The sequence below is a fragment of the Lactuca sativa genome, chromosome 4 (genome assembly GCF_002870075.4).
Source record: "Lactuca sativa cultivar Salinas chromosome 4, Lsat_Salinas_v11, whole genome shotgun sequence".
NCBI lineage: Eukaryota > Viridiplantae > Streptophyta > Magnoliopsida > Asterales > Asteraceae > Lactuca > Lactuca sativa.
The window spans coordinates 51860817-51885676 of record NC_056626.2 but is presented as its reverse complement, the minus strand read 5'-3'; the positions used below and the strand labels follow the sequence as shown (position 1 = coordinate 51885676).

Below are 24860 nucleotides of genomic sequence, written 5' to 3'. Positions count from 1 at the left end.
AAACTTCTTGTTGAGCATAAGGGATACAAACGATCGGGTAGCCCTTGAATCAAATAAAACATGATTCGATAACCCATTGACCAAAAATGCCCCTATACAAGACCATAACAAATATAAGCATAACAAGACACCAAACCAGAATCCATCTAATGGTATCACACCCAATGACACTAAAGAGTGGAATAAAAATAACTAGGAGAAGGGTCAATTTCACAAACCCAAAGGGGTTAGAAATTGTCCCTAAGAGGGGGGAGGAAGAAAGGTTAGGTTTAGTACTCCTTCCCATGTGGGATGGAGGCCTAACCACGAAATTTCACTCCTTTCCCATGTAGGATGGAGTGATTTTCATCCAACCCTAATTCCATAAGGGTTCTGGAACATTCCTGATTAACCAATTATCGATTAATGAACATTCAACCCTTTAATTATTTAAACTGTTAATTAATTCCCAAAATATATTTCTAGTTAGTTTCTAATTAATTATTAACCATAATAATTAATAAACTAATTTCTCATTTATTTATTCTACTCAATTTGGGTCTTAAGGGCAACCCAAAAGGACCCTGCTATTATTAGAAATATTACAGTAGTTAATGACCTTGGACACTATTCCAACAGTCTCCCACTTGATTCTTAACTTCGCTATATGAAAGTTTTGAACACCTGATTCCAGACTCACATTTATACGAAGTTGGTCTCAGTATGTGTCGTAGTTAATCTGAACGGTCCATTAGTGTGAACTAATTCCAATAGATACTCGCATCACCCAGTGACGCATTCATCATCTATCTTGATAAACAAGATTTGCATTTATCATAAGACTCGAGGTCAAATGATATCCAAAATCTGATCCAAATGGATACCTGGTAATGCATTGCTCATTTATGTATCCAATACTATGATTCCACAAATACATTTCACCTAAAACATTTGGATGTATTTGAATAAGTACTTATTATGGTTAATCTAAACGATCCATAAGTTGAACTAACATAAACAAATATTCATAATAATACACCTTATTCAAATGTTCGAATCAATTTTGAACTATTGCTATTATACTAGCTTCATAGATTTCATGACTTTCTTTTAACATCTTAGAAGGTTGCACATTTAAATAAGTCAGAACTATCTCATGAATCATAGTATAAACTATTTCAATTATAATACCATAGACTAAACATTTTGAAAAGAGTTGTCTTTTGATCCTATGAATGTAGCAAGGGTTTGGCATTCATGATCAAATTATCTTCTCCATGTTTTAGTCTTCTCACTTCATTTTAGTGACTGCACATTCTTGCAAATAGCACTAATCCTTAGCAACACACTCAAGGTTTAGAAGTAATGTTTTGATGGCATTATAAATCCATATATTTGATTGAATAACAAACATGGAAGAACTAGTTATCTTTTGATCCAATGGAAAGTAGCACAGGCTCGTGATCCATGATCAAATTTAACTTCTTCATGCTCCAGTCCTTTCACCTCAAATATACATTTGGGCAAGTTTGATTTCTTATTCCTTTTCTTGTTATGGAAACGAATTATTATTAGAACATGTCTTAGAATAAGCCTTCCTTTGTCCTAGGTATTAGGGCCTAGATTAGGTTTACCAATAGCCTTTTAAACCATGGGCAATTGGCTTTCTTCTTCTTGACACTTCTATTCATGATAGTCAAATATGGGAGTGTTTTGAAGTATGAGTTTCTATGATTGGCCATGCTAGTTCCAAAAGGAAACCTCAACATGCTACACAACTCCTTAATGGACATTCCAAGTTGTTCATATCAAAATCAAAATGAACTGATCATTTGTACATGTTAGCTAGTCGACTAACCATAGTCAACTCCTAACTGAAGGAGATTCCATTTTCCTTCAATATGTCAACGTACATTTGATAATTTCTCTTTCTAACAATTTAGAATGCAATGTTTGAAGTAACCTAGGAAAAGCTTTAACAAAGGCATGATCTTTCCTTTTTTTTTTTATGAGAACTATTCCCAAACTACAAATTTTGACAAGATTGATCATCCTCATATCTAATCCTTTCAAAGGTTTTATATCAGTAGATTTTAATGGATAAGGTTTTCGGCATCATTCAATGACGAATTCCATTATAGTTTGTTTTACTTATCCTTAGAAAATAATCACCCTAAATTATTTTAGAAGGCTAGGATCCATATTTGGCTCCATGATGTGTAAAGGGATGCCGTAAACACACCATAAAGTTATTTAGGTAGGCAAAGCCCTTTGCCAATTTTGATCATTACGAAACTCCTAGATCTTTGAGATTCATTGACTATCAATCGCATGTTAATCTCGGATTATGTTCATCTCAAATTCAATGACGGGGTCGCCGTAGATCACTGAACAGATAGTGAATCGACCATACACAATCGCATGGTCCCCGACTCAAGTTATGCTTGAGATTCGCGAGTTCCACATCATTCTCTACCTATACTCTCAAATTGACGTGCCGGTTAACCACGCGAGCTCCATCAACAAGTTATAAAGAGAATGTGCAACTTTTATAGATAACATAATATTCACATTAAATAGATTGAGAATTAACATTGCAAAATCGCATGGTCCCCGACTCAAGTTATGCTTGAGATTCGCGAGTTCCATATCATTCTCGACTATATTCTAGATTGATGTGTCGGTTAACCACACGAGCTCCACAAATAGTATATAAAGAGAATGTGCAATTTTCATGGATAATATAAACTCACATTCTATTAATAAAACGGGATTTTGTTTCATACTTGTATTTAGAATACTTTTAGATTGACCATTATCACTATCAAACCCTTTCGGTAACTCCATTCTCAAAATGCAATAAGGTGGTAAGGGTGGTAAGCGCGAAGCATATTAAAAACCGACCTCATTAGGAATCATAGAGACCTCCTTAAACCCTTACATTAGAACGGGTGAGCCTAGTCGAGATAAGACTGACAATGTCAATGTTTAAACACGCGATGGCGCATGTTGTAACTTTCTTATATATATATATATATATATAATAAACACAATTATAATATATATAAATACAAGGGGTAAATTTAAAACTCTTTAAATTTAGTTGTCTATCATTAATTCTAATTAATTGAGAGGACCCAATGTAACAATTAATAAATCATAAGGGTGTATTATTCAAATTTATAAATCTCTATTATAAATAATATTAAATATTTAAATTCACTATTAAATAATAAATAAATATTCATATTCAAATAAACACATTTAAATAATATTTATCAATTTCCAGATTTAAAACATTTTAAATTAGGTATTTATCCATGTTTGATAAAGCTTCATATTTGAAAAATGGCCAAAATCGGAAACCCTGATTCTGCTGAGCTCATGTCGTGAGCTCCTAGCTCTCACGTCGTGAGCTGCGACTAGGGTTTTATCAATTACGAATTTTTCAATAATCCTTCTACCATCCAATTTCAAACAAGTATTTTCAGAAAACATGGATCTAGGGTGAAGTTAACCATGAACCAATGACTCTAATACCATTGTTGGGTTTTCTACGCATCAAATACACTCTAAACTATGCAGCGGAAAAATCGAAACAATGATATACCTAAGTGTACATGCATCCTATGGATCTATGGCTTCATGCTAATTACATCAACCCTATAAAACTAAAACATAAGTAAGAAAACATACCTCTTATGTAGCCCTCGATCTCCATGCTTGAGATCTTGAACCTCCATGAAGTTGCTTGGATGAAAGGACCCAAACCAGAATCCCTCTAATGGTATCACACCCAATGACACCAAAGAGTGGAATAAAAATAACTAGGAGAAGGGTCAATTTCACAAACCCAAAGGGGTTAGAAATTGTCCTTAAAAGGGGGAGGAAGAAAGGGTTGGTGAATACTTTAAGCCAAGATGCAAGGAGGAATGAAATCCTTAAGGCCCTATTTATAGCCTTGGATGCCTCCTTAGGTTTAGTACTCCTTCCCATGTGGGATGGAGGCCTAACCACGAAATTTCACTCCTTTCCCATGTGGGATGGAGTGATTTTCATCCAACCCTAATTCCATAAGGGTTCTGGAACATTCCTGATTAACCAACTATCGATTAATGAACATTCAACCCTTTAATTAATTAAACTGTTAATTAATTCCAAAAATATATTTCCAGTTAGTTTCTAATTAATTATTAACCATAATAATTAATAAACTAATTTCTCTTTTATTTATTCTACTCAATTTGGGTCTTAAGGGCAACCCAAAAGGACCCTGCTATTATTAGAAATGTTACCAGTAGTTAATGACCTTGGACACTATTCCAGCACTGGGGTCCATCAGTAATCCTCAAGGTGGTTGGCGCAAGCGCTACTGCTGCTCCACCAAACAACTTCGGACAATCAGCCTTTTTATGGCCAGTCTGGTTGTAGTGAAAAAAAATCAAGCCCTTCTTGGGGCATTCCCTGCTCATGTGTCCCGACTGACCATAGTTGTAACATATTGAACCTGCTACCTGACAGACCCCACTGTGCGGCTTGCCAGACTTGGCACAACGGCCTCGGTCCTGTTGGCCTTTGTTGTGAACATCGGAGGTCTTAGGCTTCTTGGCCTGACCCACTGCTGAGTGAACCTGCTCCGACTTCCGCTTAGCCCGGAGCTCCAACTCGATTTCCCACTCACGAGCCTACTCAATCATATCATTCAGGGTCTTGCACACTGAGAAACTCACGAACTCTTTGATATCATCCCTCAGCATGGCATTATATCTCGTCTTCCTTATATCCTCATCCATAACATACTGTGGAACTAGCAATTCCCTTTCTCTGAATTTGGCGGTGATCTCCGCCACAAACTATGTAGTCTGGTGAAGGTCTTGGAACTCCCTCACCAAGTGCTGCACCTCAATGGCCGGTGCAAACTCCTGATCAAACCTCTGCACAACCTCCTCCCATGCCATCATTGTCACACCCACCGTCCCTACCTCACGGGTAACCTACTCCCACCAGTCCTGCAATCGGTCACTCAGCATACAGGACGTGAATCCTACCTTTGCTGCCTTAGGGCAAAAGCTCGTGTGCTGAGCATTCTCCATGTCAGCAATCCAACGGCGGCTCACGATGGGGACCTTAGCCCCAAAGGACTCAAGCGCTCTGCATGCATTGAACTCCCGAAATGAGGGAGTTCGAGCCCCAATCTGACCTGCATAAATCTTGGCTTGAAATGACCTGAGTTGCTCCTCCATGATTTCCATAATCCCCTCCTTGACGATACTGAAAATCATAAGGGTAGCGTCAAGGATGACACGAGTAACCTCGACTACGATGGGATCATGTAGCCTCTCATCAATCAGTTCCTCACTGGAACCTGAACTCAAACCTGAACCCGATCCTGAACCTCCTCGAGTAGCCATCACCATCCTCAACTGAAAATACACCATAGAAACAATCGATAAAGAAGTTTGAGAGGATTTCTCCTCATCGGATTCCCTAGAGTTTCTAGGTCTGCTCTTGTATCGGGTATAGGTCATGTGCTTTAAGTAGTAAGGGCCCAATACTACCTTCCACATCTACATGTACCTTCCTCAAGGTCATACCTGATACCTATAATTCACCCAACTATAATTAGAACATAACTCATACAACACAACACACACACACACACATATCCTAGACTCTTCTAGGATTTCTCAATCCTCACAGAACCAAAAACCTCAATCAACACCGCGGGTTGCCTTATGCATGCAAGCTATACATAGATAAAATCACATAGACTGTAAAATAAAGTTTCTACCCTAAGTCTACAGCCTAAAAAGGAACAGGAAATGAGGTAGAATCCATCATTCTAGGACTATGAAATCCTAAGCATATATAACTTTGAAAGCATACACTTAGCAAATAACAAAGTCAACATTGATTCCAAGAAATATAGGCATCGAATTTTGCTAGGCTATAAGGCATCACACAAATCAGACAATTTTATCACATAATCCCCGAAGGTATCCCTAGCCCTACTCTAGCATGCATTTCACATATCAACATACTAGTTGCAAAACATAAGCATGGTTAATTTTTGGGAAACACTTACTTGAGCTCGGCTAATCGCACGCATTGCACTCTCCCTTTTACTTAAGAAAACCTTTTTAATAAAAATTTGATTCTTTTCTTATTGAAAATATTATCATTTCCACATTTTGAGTTCTAACACACCTGAGGGTGTGCCTGAATCCTTCAAACCAAGGCTCTGATACCAACTTGTAACAGCCTAAAAACCGAATACAAATTTTCATTTTTAAATAGGAAATTACAGTCATAAACTGTTTTCAAAATCCGTTACATAATAGAGATGTTCAATTATTAGAGTAACAATATCAGTAAGTGCGGAAGATAGTGGATAGTGAATGTTGCGCCATCAAGCCGAGCCCTTCCTCTTAGTACCAGAAGTACCTGAAACCACAATACAAACTGTAAGCAAATGCTTAGTTAGTTCCCCAAATATCACATAACATACAATCTCAAAATACCACACCATATACATATGATTGCCATGGGCTACCCCCATGTTCGTTTCCCTGGAATGCCATGGGCTACCCCCACGGTCTGGTATCCAAGTGTCATTGGCTACCCCCATGGTATTCCATTCCATGGGCTACCTCCATGGTCTTTCATATAAGTGCCACGGGCTACCCATGAGGTATTCCAGACAAGCAAACACATACACAACTAACATTCTACATGTCCAGTAATGGGCCGACATTTGTGCCTTTGACCCATTGATATAGTGATAAGACTCACCTCCCAATCCGAATAATAGTTGATGAGGTCCCCACTTCGAAACTTAGCTCTAACCGACTCCTAACCATCAAAGACAAATTCTAAAGTATAATCCAGAATACCCAAACCTCCCCTTATGGGTCAAACTAAGTCAGATGATCAAAAGGTCAAGGAAAGTCAACTCAACTGACCGCCACTTCGTGGTACCCTTGTACCACGTCGTGGTGCAGAATATGACAAAACAGTCGCGATTCTCCCTGCCATCACGTCGTGGTGGCCTTGCCACGTCATGGTAACGGGTTTTTTAGTAGCTTAATGCATTCAGCCACTTTCTTCGATTCCAAAGGGTCTCCAACTTAGATTTGGACCAAAATAGGGTCTAGATGAATAAAGTTTCCATCTTTATCCAATAGAACCCTCCAAAGTGTTTAGATATCAAGTTTAAGATCCAAAACACTTCATGGATTAAGTAATATGTAACATCCATAAAAATCATGCCAAATTTGAACTTTTTGGAGCAAGTAGAGGGAGGCGAAGCTCCGAAGACCATCTCACCCTATCGATCAACTACCACAACATCGCCCATCACCCATCACCCATCACCTTAACCTTGCACCAAAATTCCTCCACCATCGAACCTTACCAACATAACTCCAAAAAAGGATCTAAAACAAAATCAACGAAATCTAGAACTATCGGTGGGGTAAGTTCGAGTTTTGTTTTAGAAATCTTGCTTTCGGTAAGCTTTTTCGTGGGAGTTCTTGGGTGGAGATGATGCAGTAAGTATGAAACTTTTGTATTTTAAAATGGAGACAAGGAATAACCAAATATGATAATTGTAGTGAGTGTGGAGCTTGTGTATCAAACAAATCAAGAAAGTTCTCACTATTTTCTTCTTATTATGTTTTATTCTCAATTTCTCCTAAGCAATCAATCCATGTTTACATCATGTCATTTTGATGTTCTTAAAATATTTTCATGTCATTTCACATGTTTTTATCTCTATTGTGACTCTTTTTTGGAATTTTTGACAATTTTAGATGTCCATTAATATATTTAAAAGTTGTGACAACATACGATTTGTTGCAGAATGCTTCTTGGTTCTTGTCTACAAGTCCAACACTTTTTTTTGGCTAGTATGTATTAGCATCTCATCAGAAGGGCTGGGGATACTTGATCTAGGGCTAATATGCAGCTTATGTCCTCATTGACAATATGCCATTCTCAAAACTTTGCCCTTTTCATTTAGATTTGGGAACCCACTTTGCCGCAAATGATGTATACATACATGATACCAGTTTGTTACCTATAAAAATATGGTTGATTAATCATATAGAAGGACCTTACAACTACCCGTTTTGTATTTTCGATGGGAAGGTGAAGCTTGGAAAAATTACGTTCTAGAAAATATAGGTTTGTAGCTTGATTGAAGGCAACGTAGAAGGAAAACGAATCAATGTGTGTGTCTTATTTGGGTCTTAAATTACGTTTGTTTCAAAAGTAGAAGGAAACCAAGGAACGGAGTTTAGGCGACGTGTGATGAGATTCCAAAAAGGTTGCAATAATAAGGGCAATTTGGTCAATTCATTTTAAGTCAAAAGAGGTTTTGGTATTTAGAGGGAATATAATCGGTCTACGTTCATCTTTTTTAAACTATAATGATTATAAAATATAAAATTTGATTATAAATGATCAAAAATATTAAAAGAAAAATAGAAATTTTACAATTAAGATGTTTTGAAAGTTAAAAAAAATATATAAGTATGATATTTATATGTAAAGTAAGACAAATATTATATTATGACACTTAACAACAAAAATATATATCAAATTCAACCGAATAAAAAGTCATAATTTTGAATAAAAGCGTGTTTCATAAGGAACATTTGGGGTTTTCTAGTTTTTAGCTTTTAAAAAGACGTTTGATTTAATCAAAAAACTTCATTTGACACTATAATCTTGTAGTTTTTAGCTTATAGAGAACACTCCAAATCTAAAAGTTATTTCATGTAATGTTTAAGAAAAAAACTATTAAGCTTTTTAATTTATTTTCAGAATTATCCTTTTTATTTATTATGTTTCATATTTTGTTTTAGATAGATGTCATTTTATGTAATTTTATACATTTTAAAATTTCCACTATTTTTTGACTAACATTTACTATATAATTAAAGTTATAAGTTATAACTACCAACTTTAAGCTATCAAGCTTCCGGTTACCGATAATATTTTAATAATTTTATGTATTTTAAAAAAAACAAATGATGAAAATCGGGTCGAATGTGGTTGTCAAACCAAAAAAGCTGCTAAATGGGAACCCTTTAACCTTTAATAAATAGTTAACAAACAACAAATTGGGAGAAAAGGGGCAATTTGGTCAATTGGTATTGGCGGGCATTTCGCCTGAATTAGGGATATCAAAATACCACTACTCCTGTCTCCTAACACAACAAACACTTCACCAAAACAACCACATACTTACTCCAATAACACACACAGTATCCAGATTACTCTTTCTTTCTCTACAACAGTTTCAACAACAAAACAGACCACACACATCTGTCGTTTCTTTGAGTACTACTGAATTTCGAAGGAGATGAACATTAATGACGATGAGACGATAGATTATGTGTATAAAGTGGTGGTGATTGGTGATTCTGCGGTGGGGAAGACGCAGATGCTGTCAAGGTTTACGAAAAATGAGTTCTTTTTTGATTCGAAATCGACGATCGGAGTTGAGTTTCAGACGAGAACACTGAATATTCAGTCGAAGGTTATCAAAGCTCAGATCTGGGATACTGCTGGTCAAGAAAGGTAAACAAACCTCTCTCCTCTTTCTCTGTTCTCCGGTTAAACTGTAAACGCCACCTCTTAGCTCATCGTTGCTCCGGCGAAAGTCCTAGTGTTCCCATTTACAGAGACATATTTAAACCCAGAAACAATAATGATGATAGTAGTTTGTTTATTGCTTTTTTTAAATGAAATGTGTCATGAGAGTTTACTTTGTTGGATAAACTTCCGTCTCGAATTGTGTTTTCAAGAAAGAACATGAAAATGATGTTTTCTTGTTTGCATACGTTTTGTAATAGTTTTATTTTATATTTATTAAAATATCGAATCTGAGAAAGTAACTAATATTTATCTTTGATTATTTGTTTCATATACGAGTAATATATAGAAAAACCACTATTTTTGATTATTTTTACACTTTAATTATTGTGAATAAAAGTTTTCGACTAAAGCCAATCAACATTTGACGACATTTGACCATGAACATGTTAAAATGTCACAATATAAAAGTTGTAAAGTTAGCAGCTTTAATTGAATAGAAAAAGTTGTCAAAATGTTCCATATGAACAAAAATTATTTTGTGATCCATATTTTTTCTGTTTTGACCAATTTAACCTGTTACAAATATTTTGACATATCAAAGTGGGTCGACATATGGAAAATTGTAAAACTTGAGGTGTTTATTGAGAATTTTCATTTACAGTGGCCATAAAAAAATCAATATATTATATATATATATATATATATATATATATATATATATATATATATATATATTAATTTTTTGCGATATCATTAAAAAAATATAATGTTATTTTACATAACCAATCTAGTAATATTTTGCAGTTTACAGTAGCTTTCATTTACATCAGAAAGTTTTTTGTTTTTATTCATAAAATTAATTCAGTTGAAATTAAATGCTTATCTATATATACATGATTATGATACCCGCTGCACATTACAGTACTATTGTATAATTATTGCTAGAAATGTATTAAAACTGATTACAATATTCGCTTTATCCATTTGTCATTTTATTATATCCAAGTATTCAACTACAGGATCTCTGGATAAATTTTAGGAATACAAATTTGTATCTATACAGTTGTATAGTAACATGGACATATGGTATATATATAATCTTGAAATATCAATAACCAATTATTTGATAAGCTCGGTTGACTTATTTAGTTTTGTTTTAGTTCGAACACATGACCAATGTAGAAAAACAATAATTGCCAAATCTATATAGATATCATATTCCTTTAGAAAAAACAAATAGATCCAAGTTAATAAATAAGTTATCTAGAAAAAAAAAATACATATATTCAAATTAAATAGTAATTTTGTATGGACCAAGTGTCATAGGACCAGATACGAATAATAATGAGAGACGATATATTGGTTTAAAAAGACAGGAGCTGGACAATGATTGCGTTACATTTAAAAGGGAAAAAAAAACCCAATTTAATTATATATGTTTTAACGCTAAAAAAAATTACTATTAAGTTAAATTTTTGTTGATTAAAACCATATTACGTTATGATTATATTATAGTAATAATGTATTTTCATTTAAATGTCCATTAAAACTAGTACAATGACTTTATGAAGGCTGATCTCATTTTTTTTAAAAGATTAGAACAGAAACTGGTCACGAAGCATTAATTCCGGTAATATAGGAATATAAAATGGTTTTATTGGATATAAATATAACATAATGTTTGTTTTAGATCACTGCGAGATAATACCTTGAGTTTTATGAAGATTTCCTTATTCAAAAATAACATTTTTTACATATAACATTAGATTCGATTATATATGTATAGAAAGTTAATAATTGAGAGACAAGATGAGTGTTATGATATAAACATTATTAGACAACAATAATCATGTAGCAAACTAGCAATCGCATGTGCATATGCCTTTCATGCCATCCTGTTTTAGGTCCCATTAGATCTCACATTAAAATGATAAAATCACACAACACATCGATCTCATTCTTTAAACAATATTAATTTCCAATTGCTTCAATAATTATTTTTTAATCCCGTTAATATGACACAGATATCGAGCTGTAACAAGCGCATACTACAGAGGAGCATTAGGGGCAATGTTGGTATACGACATCAGCAAAAGAGAATCATTCGATCATGTTGCAAGATGGGTTGAAGAGCTTCGTGTTCATGCAGATAAAACCATTGTTATTGCTTTGATAGGAAACAAAGCTGATCTTGAAGAGAAAAGAGCAGTTCCTTCAGAAGACGCCATGGAATTTGCAGAAAATCAAGGGTTGTATTTCTTTGAAACCTCAGCACTTACAGGTGATAATGTGGAAGCTGCTTTCTTTAAGCTTTTAGAAGAAATCTATTCTGTGGTTTCAAAGAAGACATTGGAACATGATGTTGGGAAATCAAATGGGGATTCTTTGAATACGCTTAAAGGCTTGAAAATTGACGTTAATGGAGGACCTGATTTGGAGATTAGTGAGATGAAAAAGTTATCTTCTTGCTCTTGTTGATTAATCCGAGTATGTTGAAAGGAAGTGAAAGTCGAATGTCACACGTATTGTTTGTTAACTTAAAAATTACAAGAGAAAATACATATAAATATATACTATAATATAAGAAGACATATATATGCGTATGTGTTATTGTGAGGATGCCATTTTAATTGTGTTTAAAGTTTTTTTTGTTGACTTATTTTTCGTTTGTTTATCCATTATTTGCCATTTTGTTCTTCAAATATCGAGCAGATATTCAATTTATTACGGTATATATAATAATGAAACTGTTATATTATCAATAAAAATATTTTGTTTTAGCATTTATTTGTTTAGGGATATGTGTCGGTGTTTATCAAACCAACATGTTTATGGAAAGATAATATAAGTAATTCACAAAATGCAAAGTTGATTTTTTATATTTGTATTAATTTCTTGCTAATATATATATATATATATATATATATATATATATATATATATATATATATATATATATATATATATATATATATATATATATATATATATATATATATATATATATATATATATATATATATATATATATATATATATTTTTTTTTTTTTTGAGGATGTAGGGATCATTCTCGTTCAACCCTCCTTTTTTTTTCAACCCTCCCAATTCACAACAAAACCCAAGCATATGAAATTCAACACTTCAAACTCATACAAATTTTGTTTAAAAATGAATATTAAAACATTACTAACTTAAAATTATATAAATAAAACTAAATTAAAAATTTTCATTAAAACCACACACTACTACAAACGGATAATTAAAACCTAAAAACAATAATTGAAATGTTTAAACGATAACTGAAATGCTAAACTAATTCTACAACTCTCATACTCATGCCATGAATCTATGCTACTACATTCAACATACCTCCCATCAAATGATCATGCGCGTGAAGAAAGAAGTGCATACAGCATACCTTTTTCAAATCATCATTCCTTCCTGCATCGACATTTGTTAATGTTTGTGTTGATATTATAGGCACCGGGGATAATTTAGGATTTAAGTTTCGGGGTTACATTGGGTAATCTCGCGAACCGCTTTCGCCTCGACGGTTTCTTTTCAGATATAACCCATTTTTTTTTTGGATTTAACATGGATCGAATCCATTTGAAACTAGAGATAAATTTTTTTGAATGGAATTGGAGAGGGTTTGAATGAAATTGGAGAAAGTTAGAATGAAATTACAAAGAGTATAGAAGATTGATGCAATTTTTGAAGTGGTTGAGGTGATTTATATAAGTAAAAAAAGTTTTTTTTTTTTTTGAAAATATAGACGTTTAAAGGCTACTTCTTGACTTCTTATTGATTGTAACTTGTCATATCATAGAACGGTGGTACTGTCGGTACCAACCTTATCTAGTGCCGAAAAACCACGACTCCGTCAACCCTAATAAAATCAAGAAAAAAGATAAACCACGATTTTCTAATATATTTTTTTTTGCTAAAAGTAAAAAAAATAACATAAAATCAACTCGTTGCACCCCAAATCCACAAAACATAATTATAAGTTGTGAATATCTACTATTTATGCTAAAGTAAATGAAAAAGAGATTCACATTCTCTTCTTACCAATTTGGGTCGCTCAAGAGCAACAGTGCCACTTTCCGATTGGATGACCGAAGAAGAGTGATGGGGTGGTTTTGTGAGCCAAAGCCTATTTAATTAATCATTTACGAAATAAAATAGACAAAAGTTCATTTTATAAAGGCTTAAAGTTTTTCGTATTCAAATCCTGGTACTACTACGTCCCTGTGGTCATGGAGGTTCGTCTGCAATGACTCCAATGTATTTCATGTTTGCAACATATGATTAGGTGCTTGAAAACTGACTCATAACCCTCGTTAGGGGAATTTCCTTTCCAATAAAAAATGTGTTTTTATAGCAATCTTAAGCAGAGGGTCGACAATGATCGGACCTTTCTATAATTGGCTCTAATAATATTAACCAATTCAAAAAAAAAAAAAATTAGATCAAATCGACAATGAACGAACCTTTCTATAATTGGCTCTAATAATATTAACCAATTCAAAAAAATAAATTAGACCAAATCAAATCAAAAGAAACTCATAATCACAAAAGGAGGATGGTTTAAACCGAATTATGCGGATCAAATGATTTGTAATCCAACGGTATCAAGTGTTGTCCTCCTCCCTAAGGTCGATGAATCAAGTTTCGTCAGGGACATAGATGGATTCAAGAATAGTCTAGAAGTAGAGTAGCATTATGTTGTGCGGTTTTAGGTTCAAACTATATCGAAACATACCATATGTGTGTCTATACATACACACACACACACACACTAGTCGTTTACCCGCGCTAAGCGATGGGTGTGATTAGTTTCCGAACAGCTATTAATTCATTTCGGTGAATTGTTTACTTTCAAGCTAAAATAAAAAATATATTTCGATTTTGGGTTAGGGATAGAACGACGTTGTTTTCCGTTAAATTGAAAAGTATTTTATACTTTTACATTAAAATTAATAGCATGTTTTTATTTTGTGTACTCGAACGGTGCAGCAGAAGTTGAATACAGTGGGCGACAATTAGTTCCTTCGGAATAGTTTTTGGGCATGAATGATAGTAGGTTGTTTGTGTTAAAAATAATAGATGCACATTGTTTTGAGTTTAAATTAAAGCTTCAACTAAAATGATTTCCATTATGGATTAAAATCCATCAAATCAATTTCGATATTAGTGATATTAGACTATGACCCGCGTTAAACGCGAGGAACACATAAATAAAATACAAATTTATATAGATATTACAAAATAATTATAAAAAAACAGGGTTATTGGTATTATTGAAATGTATAGAAATTACACTAAAATAGGTAAATATATATAACGTTGAAGGACCTCTTTATAAACAATATTTTTTGTTTTATTAGTTCAATGACCTTGCTTGTCGCATATAAGTATCTTCACACATTTTTTACTTGTGACACAGAAAACAACTATATACGGCCAACCATGCGTGAAAATGGGTCTAAACAAGTATAATCCAACATTTGACAATGTATTTTCAAAATATATTGTTATTTTATAGCTATATTGCGAAATATAACTGTTTATTTCAAAAAATAGCAACTTATTTATGTTCCTTCAAAATGAACCACATAAAACTCCCCACAAAGAAATTATAACCAATAAAGCTGCAACGAAGCTAATCATCCCCCTCCACTTCATCTCTAATATCACTAATATCAGGTCTTTTTTTCCTTAATTTGAGTTGTTGTCACTATCATCGACAATGTTAAGATTCATTGATGACTTCTTTTTTATTTTAGGGATAACTATGACATAAATCATTTATCAGGTCCATCATTTATGTTTATATCTTCGTTTTTTTTGTTGATTTTGATATGGCTTCTTCGGTTTACCACCATCTTTTTTTTTTCAGAATCCTTTTTTTGTGAAATAACATTTTTTTGTGAAATTCGTTCTACGGTTTTTAGTATGTGTAGGTACATTGATTTTTTTGAAGTAAAGAAAATAAGGTTTTTGTTCGATGTTGGTTCCTAGGTTTGGTTCTTATTTTTTGTGATTTCTCATAATCCATTGCGTTTTATGTGACATCCCCAAAATCTCGGCCAGAAAAGACCGATTTTTCAGGGATGTCACAGTTGGTATCAGAGCATTAGTTTAAGCGAACTAGGAATTTGTAGGATTTCTAGACTTAAACTTAGAATGCTAAGTGGAATTTTGAGATGTGTGTCTGTTGAATTTTTAGACACGAGCACTAGTTTATTTTAGGAAAGTTGCCTAAAATGCTTTTATGTGCTAAAAGTTATATGTTGCCATATATGATATTATTTGTTCGGATCTACGGTTTGTTGCCAACCGGATCTGAAGGTTTATGTGTTTAGGATTCTAAGCGTATGTATACGATATTAGAACTAGCATGTAATCGTTTCGGAGTGATAAGGATGATTTGAATATCTATCGTGAATGAGGATCTAATTTCACCTTATTCGGTGTGTAGATCAAAAATGGTGAGAACAAGGAGTGGCGTTGGAAACGCAGATGAAAACAGGAATCAACCGCCAGTGATTGAGCAAATACCTGTTGTAGCAGCAGCACCAAAACCAATAACAATGGCTGCGGTGCAAGCCATGATTCGGGCTATGCTAGCCGAACAAAGGGAGGAGATGCGACAAATGTTGCATAATAATAGGGATGAACCTATCATACCTATTGAGGAACCGGAATTGATTCCCGAGCAATCGGAGGAAGGGAACAATAGTCGCATGGTGAGTCAAGTTGGGACTCAAGAGGAACGAAGGAACGATCCGGAAAGGAGAAACAACAAGGATGGGCGTATGTACAAGAATTTCTTGGGCGCCAAACCGCCAAGTCTTTCTGGGAGCCCAAAGCCTGTTGAGATAATGGATTGGATCTCCGAAATGGAGATGGTATTTGAAAGTTGCGACTGTAGCAACAAACAGAAGACCGTATTTGCGGTTAGACAACTGAAGACTGGAGTCTTGAGTTGGTGGAAGTTGTTGGCAGATACTATGCCACGAGGAGAAGCCCTGAAAATGTCATGGGAGGAGTTCTTGGAACAGTTAAGGGTGCAGTATTGTTCGGAGATAGATCTGATTGATCTGAACAATGAGTTCCAAAACTTGAAGAAAGGGAAGATGAGCATAGATGACTATGCTACTGCATTTACTGAGAAGATGAAGTTGTTTCCGTACCTAGTGCCGACGGAACTCTCCAAGATTGAGAGGTTTGCTAACGGATTGCCTGCTGACTTTGGTCCGACAGTCAAAATGGCAACCACTCTGAAAACGCCTGTTCGTGCAGCTAAGAATGTGGAGGCCCAGCAGAAGGAAAAGGGTCTGGAAAGAATAGATGTTGGAGAAAAGAGGAAGTTCGATGGAACTTCAGGGTCCAACAAGAAAAACAAGTTCTCGAAGTCTGGTTCGAGGGGAGGTGGAGGTGAAGCGAAATGGTGCGACAAATGTAAGAAGAAGCATCATGGAAAATGTGAGGTGGCGAACACATGCTACAAGTGTGGAAAACCAGGGCACTATGCCAATGAGTGTACCCTCACAAAGAAAGTTTGCTATGGTTGTGGTGAGGAGGGTCATATGTCGAGGGACTGCCCGAAGAAGAAGAAGGCAGCTAGACCCAACATTCCGCCAAAGCCAAAGGCGAGAGCATTCCAGATGACACTGGAAGCTGCTAAAGATGAAGCTGATGTCGCTTCAGGTACCTTTCTCGTTAACGAATTGCCTGCCCAAATTTTATTTGATTCTGGAGCCAACTACTCCTTTATATCGCATGAATTTGGTAGGAAGCTAGCTTTGCCTGTTGTTAGACTAGATAATGCTTTATTAGTCGAAGTTGCTAGTGGCAAGTTTGTACCTGTTAGCTATCGCATGAAAAACATCTTAATTGATCTGAATGGGAATAAGTTCCACGAGGAATTATTGCCTATCGAACTTAATGGTTTCGACATCGTATTGGGAATGGATTGGCTTAGCGCCAACGACGCCGAAATTTTATGCAAGAAGAAAATAGTCAAAGTAAACCCGCCTGGGAAAGATTCGTTTATGGTGTATGGAGATAAACGCAGAGTGAATTCTGGAATCATTTAATTGATGAAAGCCAGAAAATGTTTGACCAAGGGGTGTACATCGTTTTTAGCATTCGTGATTGATGCTAAGAAGGAAAAGAAGGTGATGCAGAATATTCCAGTGGTGTGTGATTATCCGGAAGTATTTCCCGAAGATCTTCCTGGATTACCGCCTGATCGACAAGTGGAATTCCGTATTGACTTGTTGCCAGGAACAACGCCAATTGCGAAAGCACCTTATCGATTAGCACCGACGGAGATGAAGGAACTAATGATGCAACTTCAGGAGTTATTGGACAACGGTTTCATTAGACCTAGTTCATCGCCCTGGGGAGCTCCGGTGTTATTTGTAAAGAAGAAAGATGGAAGTATGAGAATGTGCATCGATTACAGAGAGCTGAACAAGGCAACAATAAAGAATAGATATCCGTTGCCGAGGATTGATGACCTGTTTGATCAATTGCAAGGTTCGAGCTATTTCTCGAAGATCGATCTTAGGTCAGGATATCATCAGCTAAAAGTAAGAGAGCAAGATATCGAGAAGACTGCATTCAGAACTAGATATGGACACTACGAGTTCTTGGTTATGTCGTTTGGACTAACCAATGCTCCAGCAGCGTTCATGGATTTGATGAATAGGGTTTGTAACCCGTTCCTTGATAAATCCGTGATAGTGTTCATAGACGACATTCTGATTTACTCGAAAAGCCAGGAGGAGCATGGCAGACACTTGCGAGAAGTGTTAGAAGTCTTGAAGAAGGAGAAGCTGTATGCTAAGTTCTCCAAATGTGATTTTTGGATTCGTGAAGTCCAATTCTTGGGTCACGTGGTCAACCAAGAAGGGATAATGGTTGATCCAGCGAAGATCGAAGCTGTGACGAAGTGGGAACAACCGAAAAGTCCCACGGAGATTCGAAGCTTTTTAGGATTAGCCGGATATTACCGAAGGTTTATCCAAGGCTTTTCTTCGATCGCTAGTCCATTGTCAGCTTTGACCCACAAAGGAGCTACTTATGCTTGGGGTGAGAAGCATCAGGAAGCATTTGAGAAGCTAAAGAAGAAGCTATGCGAGGCACCGATACTTTCTCTACCCGATGGAGTTGAAGACTTCGCTGTCTATAGCGATGCGTCTGGTGTTGGTTTGGGTTGTGTTTTGACCCAAAGAGAAAAGGTGATAGCATATGCGTCTCGACAGCTGAAAGAGCATGAAAAGAACTACCCGACTCATGATTTGGAGTTGGCAGCGGTAGTTTTCGCTCTGAAAAAATGGAGGCATTACCTCTATGGCACGAAGTGCAAACTTTTCACTGATCATAAGAGTCTCCAATACCTCTTTAATCAGAAAGAATTGAATATGAGGCAACGACGCTGGCTAGAATTACTTAAAGACTATGACTGCGAGATACTTTACCACCCCGGTAAAGCTAATGTTGTTGCTGATGCTCTCAGTCGGAAAGTCAATCCCGAAAGGAAAAGGCCAAGAGCGTTGAGAATTGAAGTTGTCTCAACTATTTTGGAAAGTATAAAGAAAGCTCAGAGCGAAGCTTCTAAGAAGAATGACAGAAAGGAGGAACGTTTGGGCAAAACGTTGGTGTTCGGTGTAAACAGTCATGGACTGAAGGTGTTCCAAGATCGGATTTGGATACCTAAGACAGGAGGAGTCAGAGATCTTCTGATGGAAGAAGCTCACAAGACCATGTACTCGATTCATCCGGGTAGCACTAAAATGTATAGGGACCTGAAACCCTACTACTGGTGGCCGACGATGAAGCTTGATGTTGCAAAGTATGTGGCCGAGTGTGTGACTTGTGCGAGAGTCAAGACACAACATCAGAAACCGTATGGGAGTTTAGAACCTTTGCCTGTGCCTATGGGTAATTGGGAAGACATTGCTATGGATTTTTTCACTAAACTGCCCAGAACAAAGAATGGTCACGACATGATTTGGGTGGTCGTTGATCGATTCACTAAGAGTGCGCATTTCATAGCGGCCAGGGAGAAATGGTCTATGGAGAAGCTTGCGAATTCTTACGTGAAGGAAATTGTGAGGCTTCACGGTGTTCCATTAACGATTGTGTCAGATCGTGATAGCCGTTTCACATCGAGGTTTTGGAAAAGTCTACAAGAGGAATTGGGTACCAAGTTGTGTTTAAGTACAGCTTACCATCCGCAGACTGATGGTCAGAGCGAACGAACGATACAAACACTTGAAGATATGCTGAGATTTACCGTTGGTAGAATTTTCCTATAATAATAGTTTCCACTCGAGCATTAAGATGGCACCTTACCAAGCTTTGTTTGGACAGAAGTGTCGTACGCCGTCTTGTTGGCTTGAGGCTGGGGAAAAGCAGTTTATGGGACCGGAGTTGGTTCATCAAACTGCTGAAAAGTTGAAAATAATTAGGGAAAGAATGTTAGCGGCTCAGGATCGTCAAAAGAGCTATGCTGACAAAAAGCGAAGACCGATGACTTTTGAAGTTGGAGATTCGGTTTTGCTTAAAGTCTCGCCGTGGAAGGGACTTATAAGATTTGGTAAAAGGGGAAAGTTAAGTCCAAGGTTTATTGGACCGTTTAAAGTTCTTCAGAGGATTGGGAACCAAGCTTACAAGCTCGAACTACCAGAAGAACTGAATGGAATTCATAACACTTTTCATGTGTGTTATTTGAGGAAGTTCACGGGAGAAGTTCCCGACATAATTCCAATTTCTGAATTGAGAATTGATGAGAACAAAAGGTTGATTGAAGAACCAGAGGCAATTGTTGACCGAAAGACTAAGAAATTGCGACGCAAGATGGTTGGGTTAGTGCTTGTCCGATGGAAACACACGAATGGGCCGAATCTCACCTGGGAGACGGAGAGTGACATGATGGGTCGCTATCCGCATTTGTTTGTTGATGTGTGATTCCGGGGACGGAATCATTCTAAGGTGGAGAGAATTGTAACGCCTGTGTTTCCGGGCTTGCCGTTTTTAGCAATATAATAGTCTAGGTTAACCTTTGTAACCCGTTTTGAAATAATAAGAATGTATTATTTGAGTATTATGTATTTTGTGCTTAATTGCTTAATTATGTGGTTTGATTAATTAAGAATAAAAATAAGCGTCAAAATTTAAGTGTAAAAATAAACTTAATATATTTGGTTAATGTTGTAGTAGTTGAAACGAGGTTTCCGAATATATATAGAACGCCCAAATCTGACTTCGTATGAGGAAGTTATGATTTATCGAAGTTCCGGCTTAGCGGTATACAGCCTGAAATACTCGAATTGAGATCGAGCGGTTGTTAGCCGAAGCAATCTAAATGAGAATCAAAGATCTCATTGTTGGTATCGAAGCGATAAAAAGTTAGGCGAGAACGGACGTCAAACGAAGAAGTTATGAATTTATAACGAAAGTTTCTGTCGCGGCCTATTAAAAATAATTAATAAAAATAAAGTCAAAATTAGCCGACGGAGTCTAAACGAAAGTCGTAGAGCATGGTCTCACCTTTCCGTGGATATAAAGAACGTCGAAAACGGAGTTCGTATGAAGAAGTTATGAATTTCCGAAGTTTATTAATCATTTTGTATTTAAATTTAAATCAAAATTCGGAAGCATTATCCGAAGGAGTCACCGATCTGATCCGAGGTACGCCCTGCGTACTCGAGTACGCCCCGCGTACTCTGAGGGATGTTGACACTCACACTCGAGCACTTCGGATACGTAAGCAATGACGTTTTGGGCAGTACGCCCCGCGTAACGCAGTACGCCCCGCGTACTCCGAGGTTCCAGCCTCTATATAAAGGATCCGAAGACAGCCTCATTTCTTGTTCATTTTCTTCTCTTCTCTCTAGTCTTTTGCATCGTTTTTCGTGCCGAAGCTACCCCGAAGTCCCGGTATCATACTCTAGCCCCGAGGCAAGTCCCGAGATCCCGAAGATCCCGAGAAGCGCGGTTCCCGAGTCGAAGCTCTGCCCGCGAGAAGTTCGATTTTCGAGGAGATCTTCCAGATCTGCTGTGGATTACTACTTCTATAAGCCGTAGTGCTGTCGGATCGTCTTCTGATCAAGTGAGTGTGTAGTTATTTCTTCTAATACAATAATACGAAGTATTTTATATAAAAATACGTGCTATGTGTATATATTTGGTTGTGTTATGTGTGAATGAGTATTCACTCTCTTCTATCTTATAGATCTGCTTATTTCTTTATGAGATATGTGTTATGTGTGTGTGCCTCATCTATTATGTGACATATGTGTTGATTAAAGCATGCTATACAGGTTTTCTTTAAACTACGTATGAAAATATATATTTTTATCTACTAATATGTTGGGTAGAACATGGGTAGATAGTTGGTGTGTAATAAACAGATGAGAGGCCTCGATGTTGTTGTTGTTGTTGATCTAGTTATTCAGCGGAGTATGGATAACGACCACGGACTCTTTCTAGACAGTCCAGTGGAACACTAGCAGGTTCATAACCTGTAGGTGTTGTGAACGATGTGTTCACCGGTGTACTCTATCCCCCTCATGGTTGCCTTTAGGATATCTATTGTTGAGGAAACCCCTTCGCAGTGATGTCCGTCCCGATGAAAATCCTAGATTAGGTCCCTTGAGATAGTTGTTTTAGAGACGTAAAGTGAGGATAACGGGAATGGGTAATCGGGATAGTGATTGGTTGGTGAAATTAAATGTAACTTATTTATTGTGGGTTGAAAACCCTATATGCTCACCAGGCTCCCAAGCCTGACCCACTCAGTTTTATTTGTATTACAGGAAGTAGCACAAGGGCGTAAGATGGATGGATCATCTTGTTGTTTTGTTTACAAGTCTGTATATGTATATATTTGTTGAATGACTTGTAATGTTTATCGTTTATGCTTTATGGTCTGTATCGGAACATGACATCCCGAGTTTTGATTATATAATGAAATGCATCTCTTGATGAAATGCTTTGATAAATATTATTTTATCATGTTTTGTTTTGGGAACAAATTCCGCAACTCTTTCAAATAAAAAGGATTTACTCTGAAAATATTTAAAAGCATAAATGAAAAATCGGTCTTTTCTGGCCGAGATTTTGGGGATGTCACATTTTATTTTCCATCTTTATCTACAATCTTTAAGTATATAACATTTTATTCATATATTCATTCACTACAGAGTTTAATAAAGGAAAAGAGAAACACCCCCTTAGTTTTATTTACTTTGCAGATCATCGAGCCTCCATGCAAAGCTTACAACATAATGAAAAAAACAAAAAACCCTTGTGAGGTAAATGTCAATTACGATTCTACCCATTTTCCTCTTGTAACAATTGTCTCACTTCAATACTTCAAAATATATGTTTTTGTGTTTAAACATATTATTGATAGCATGAAAGATCCAAGCATTGTTGCATTTTGGTTAATCACAATGCCTCAAATTATGGGAGGATTTAAATATGATGATGAGGTAAAACATAAAATATGATGGTAATACAAGGTTCGTCTTCTTGTTATTTATTAATTTACTTATTTTTAAATTCAACTTTATTACAAAATTAAATAGCTTTTTTTATTGATATTAGAGTTTCTTATTTAGAAAAATATGCGATATGATCAGCTTCTTGATGCTATAGCAATGAGAAAACTTGGATGAGCAGGAAGTAAGATAAATTTATAATTTATTAACTTTAATGAGTAATTAATTAATTACAATTTTGTTATTGAATTTGAAATACAATAAGGATTATATCAATGGATCCTGAATGTGCAAGAAATGATCCAGTAGTTGCAAAGAACATTCGTTACTATTAAGCAAAGAGCAAATTAGAGGCAAAAATGATGAAACTTTATCCACCACCATGACCTCAAAATTGTGTGTGTGTGTGTGTGGGGGGGGGGGGGATCAGTATAAACAAAAGTTTTTTCATTTATTTTTAGTAATTTACATATTTGGTCCCTTTGTTTAGTTGTCGGTTTTGGTCCCTAAAAGAATCAGGTTGTAGTTTTTGGACCTTGTTTCACTGTTTCATAAAACTTTTATGACTGCCTAAGTTAATAGCCTAACTGTTAGTTTTTTTTTAAATGACCATTTTGCCTTAGAACCAAAACTAAAAACCATATAGCATAACAACAAATTTTATATTTTTCTTTTTTTTCTTTTTTTACTTAAGTTTAGAGTAAATTACATTTTTGGTCCTTGAGTATACCTGATTTTTTTTCAGAAGATTATGAGGGGTGTTTTTGGTGTTTCAGGATCAAATGCCGACTCTAGTTGAGTACACACTTCTATTATACCGTGCATTCTTACCTGCCCATGTATGGTACTGATTCTTTTTGAACAAAGAATACGGGAGCCTATTTTCATCATTCACAAGATGCTTATATTTAACTTTAAAGCTCACATCAATTGTTGAGAAGGTATATTTGCTTTCATGTCTTTTGTACAACCCGTCTGTTATATTATGTCATGTCATCTCTTGTCTTGTCTATTGACTTTTTACAAAGGTATACACACACATGTAACATCATAATTTCATTATATATAACATCCAATTTTAACATTGAGTTTACTATTTTCGAAAATATGATCATAGTTACCGATTAAAAAGATGGAACCAAGAACCAAACACAACATCAAAAAAAATTCAAAAACAACATTATACATCCAAATTATAAGTAATCAACAAAGAACCATACGAATGAGTAAAAACATATAAATTCGTAAACAATATCAAACTTATAGATTAAATGGATTTAAGGAAGAAGTACTTACATTTATTCGACTAATCAGACTGATGGGAAGGTTGAAGTTTTTTTGCATTTGGTTTCTGCGGAGGAATTATGACATAATGTTTGTGTAAATCGATTATTAAAAAGGTTTGAAATATATATACAAGTCAATATGATGAAAATTAGCAGGTAATCAATTGAAATCTCATTTAAACTTAAAATAAAAGATATTATGCTTCAAAGTGTATAAGTTCATAATAATATCCGAAACTTTTGAAATTTGAAATTAATAGTTTCCGAGATTTCAACATATAATATATTTGGAAAGCAAATTTGAATGGAAATAGAGCCTAAATTTAAGGTTTACATTAATAAGGAACTAATTTTGTAGTTGTAAGTTTGGAAAGAATTCAAGTATCATTTTCATTCAATTCCTACATTTAATTTCCTAATATAACAGATTGACTTCTTGTTTGATCAAGGTGACGTAAGCAAATTGAT

The 24860-nt window shown here is 35.5% G+C and overlaps 1 protein-coding gene across 1 annotated transcript; it reads left to right on the top strand.

Annotated features, from left to right (window-relative positions):
• The first annotated feature begins 9099 nt into the window (after positions 1–9099).
• Positions 9100–12241, top strand: LOC111902361 (ras-related protein RABA3). The gene is made up of 2 exons (XM_023898230.3): positions 9100–9564; positions 11607–12241. Exons 1-2 carry the CDS (start codon positions 9347–9349, stop codon positions 12058–12060), a joined length of 672 nt encoding a protein of 223 aa, XP_023753998.1. The 5' UTR covers positions 9100–9346; the 3' UTR covers positions 12061–12241.
• Positions 12242–24860: the final 12619 nt, after the last annotated feature.

Coding starts and splice junctions, on each gene's coding strand:
- LOC111902361 (XM_023898230.3), top strand. CDS start 9,347: ATGAACATTAATGACGATGAGACGATAGATTATGTGTATAAAGTGGTG. Junction 9,565..11,606: donor GATACTGCTGGTCAAGAAAG/GTAAACAAACCT, acceptor AATATGACACAG/ATATCGAGCTGTAACAAGCG.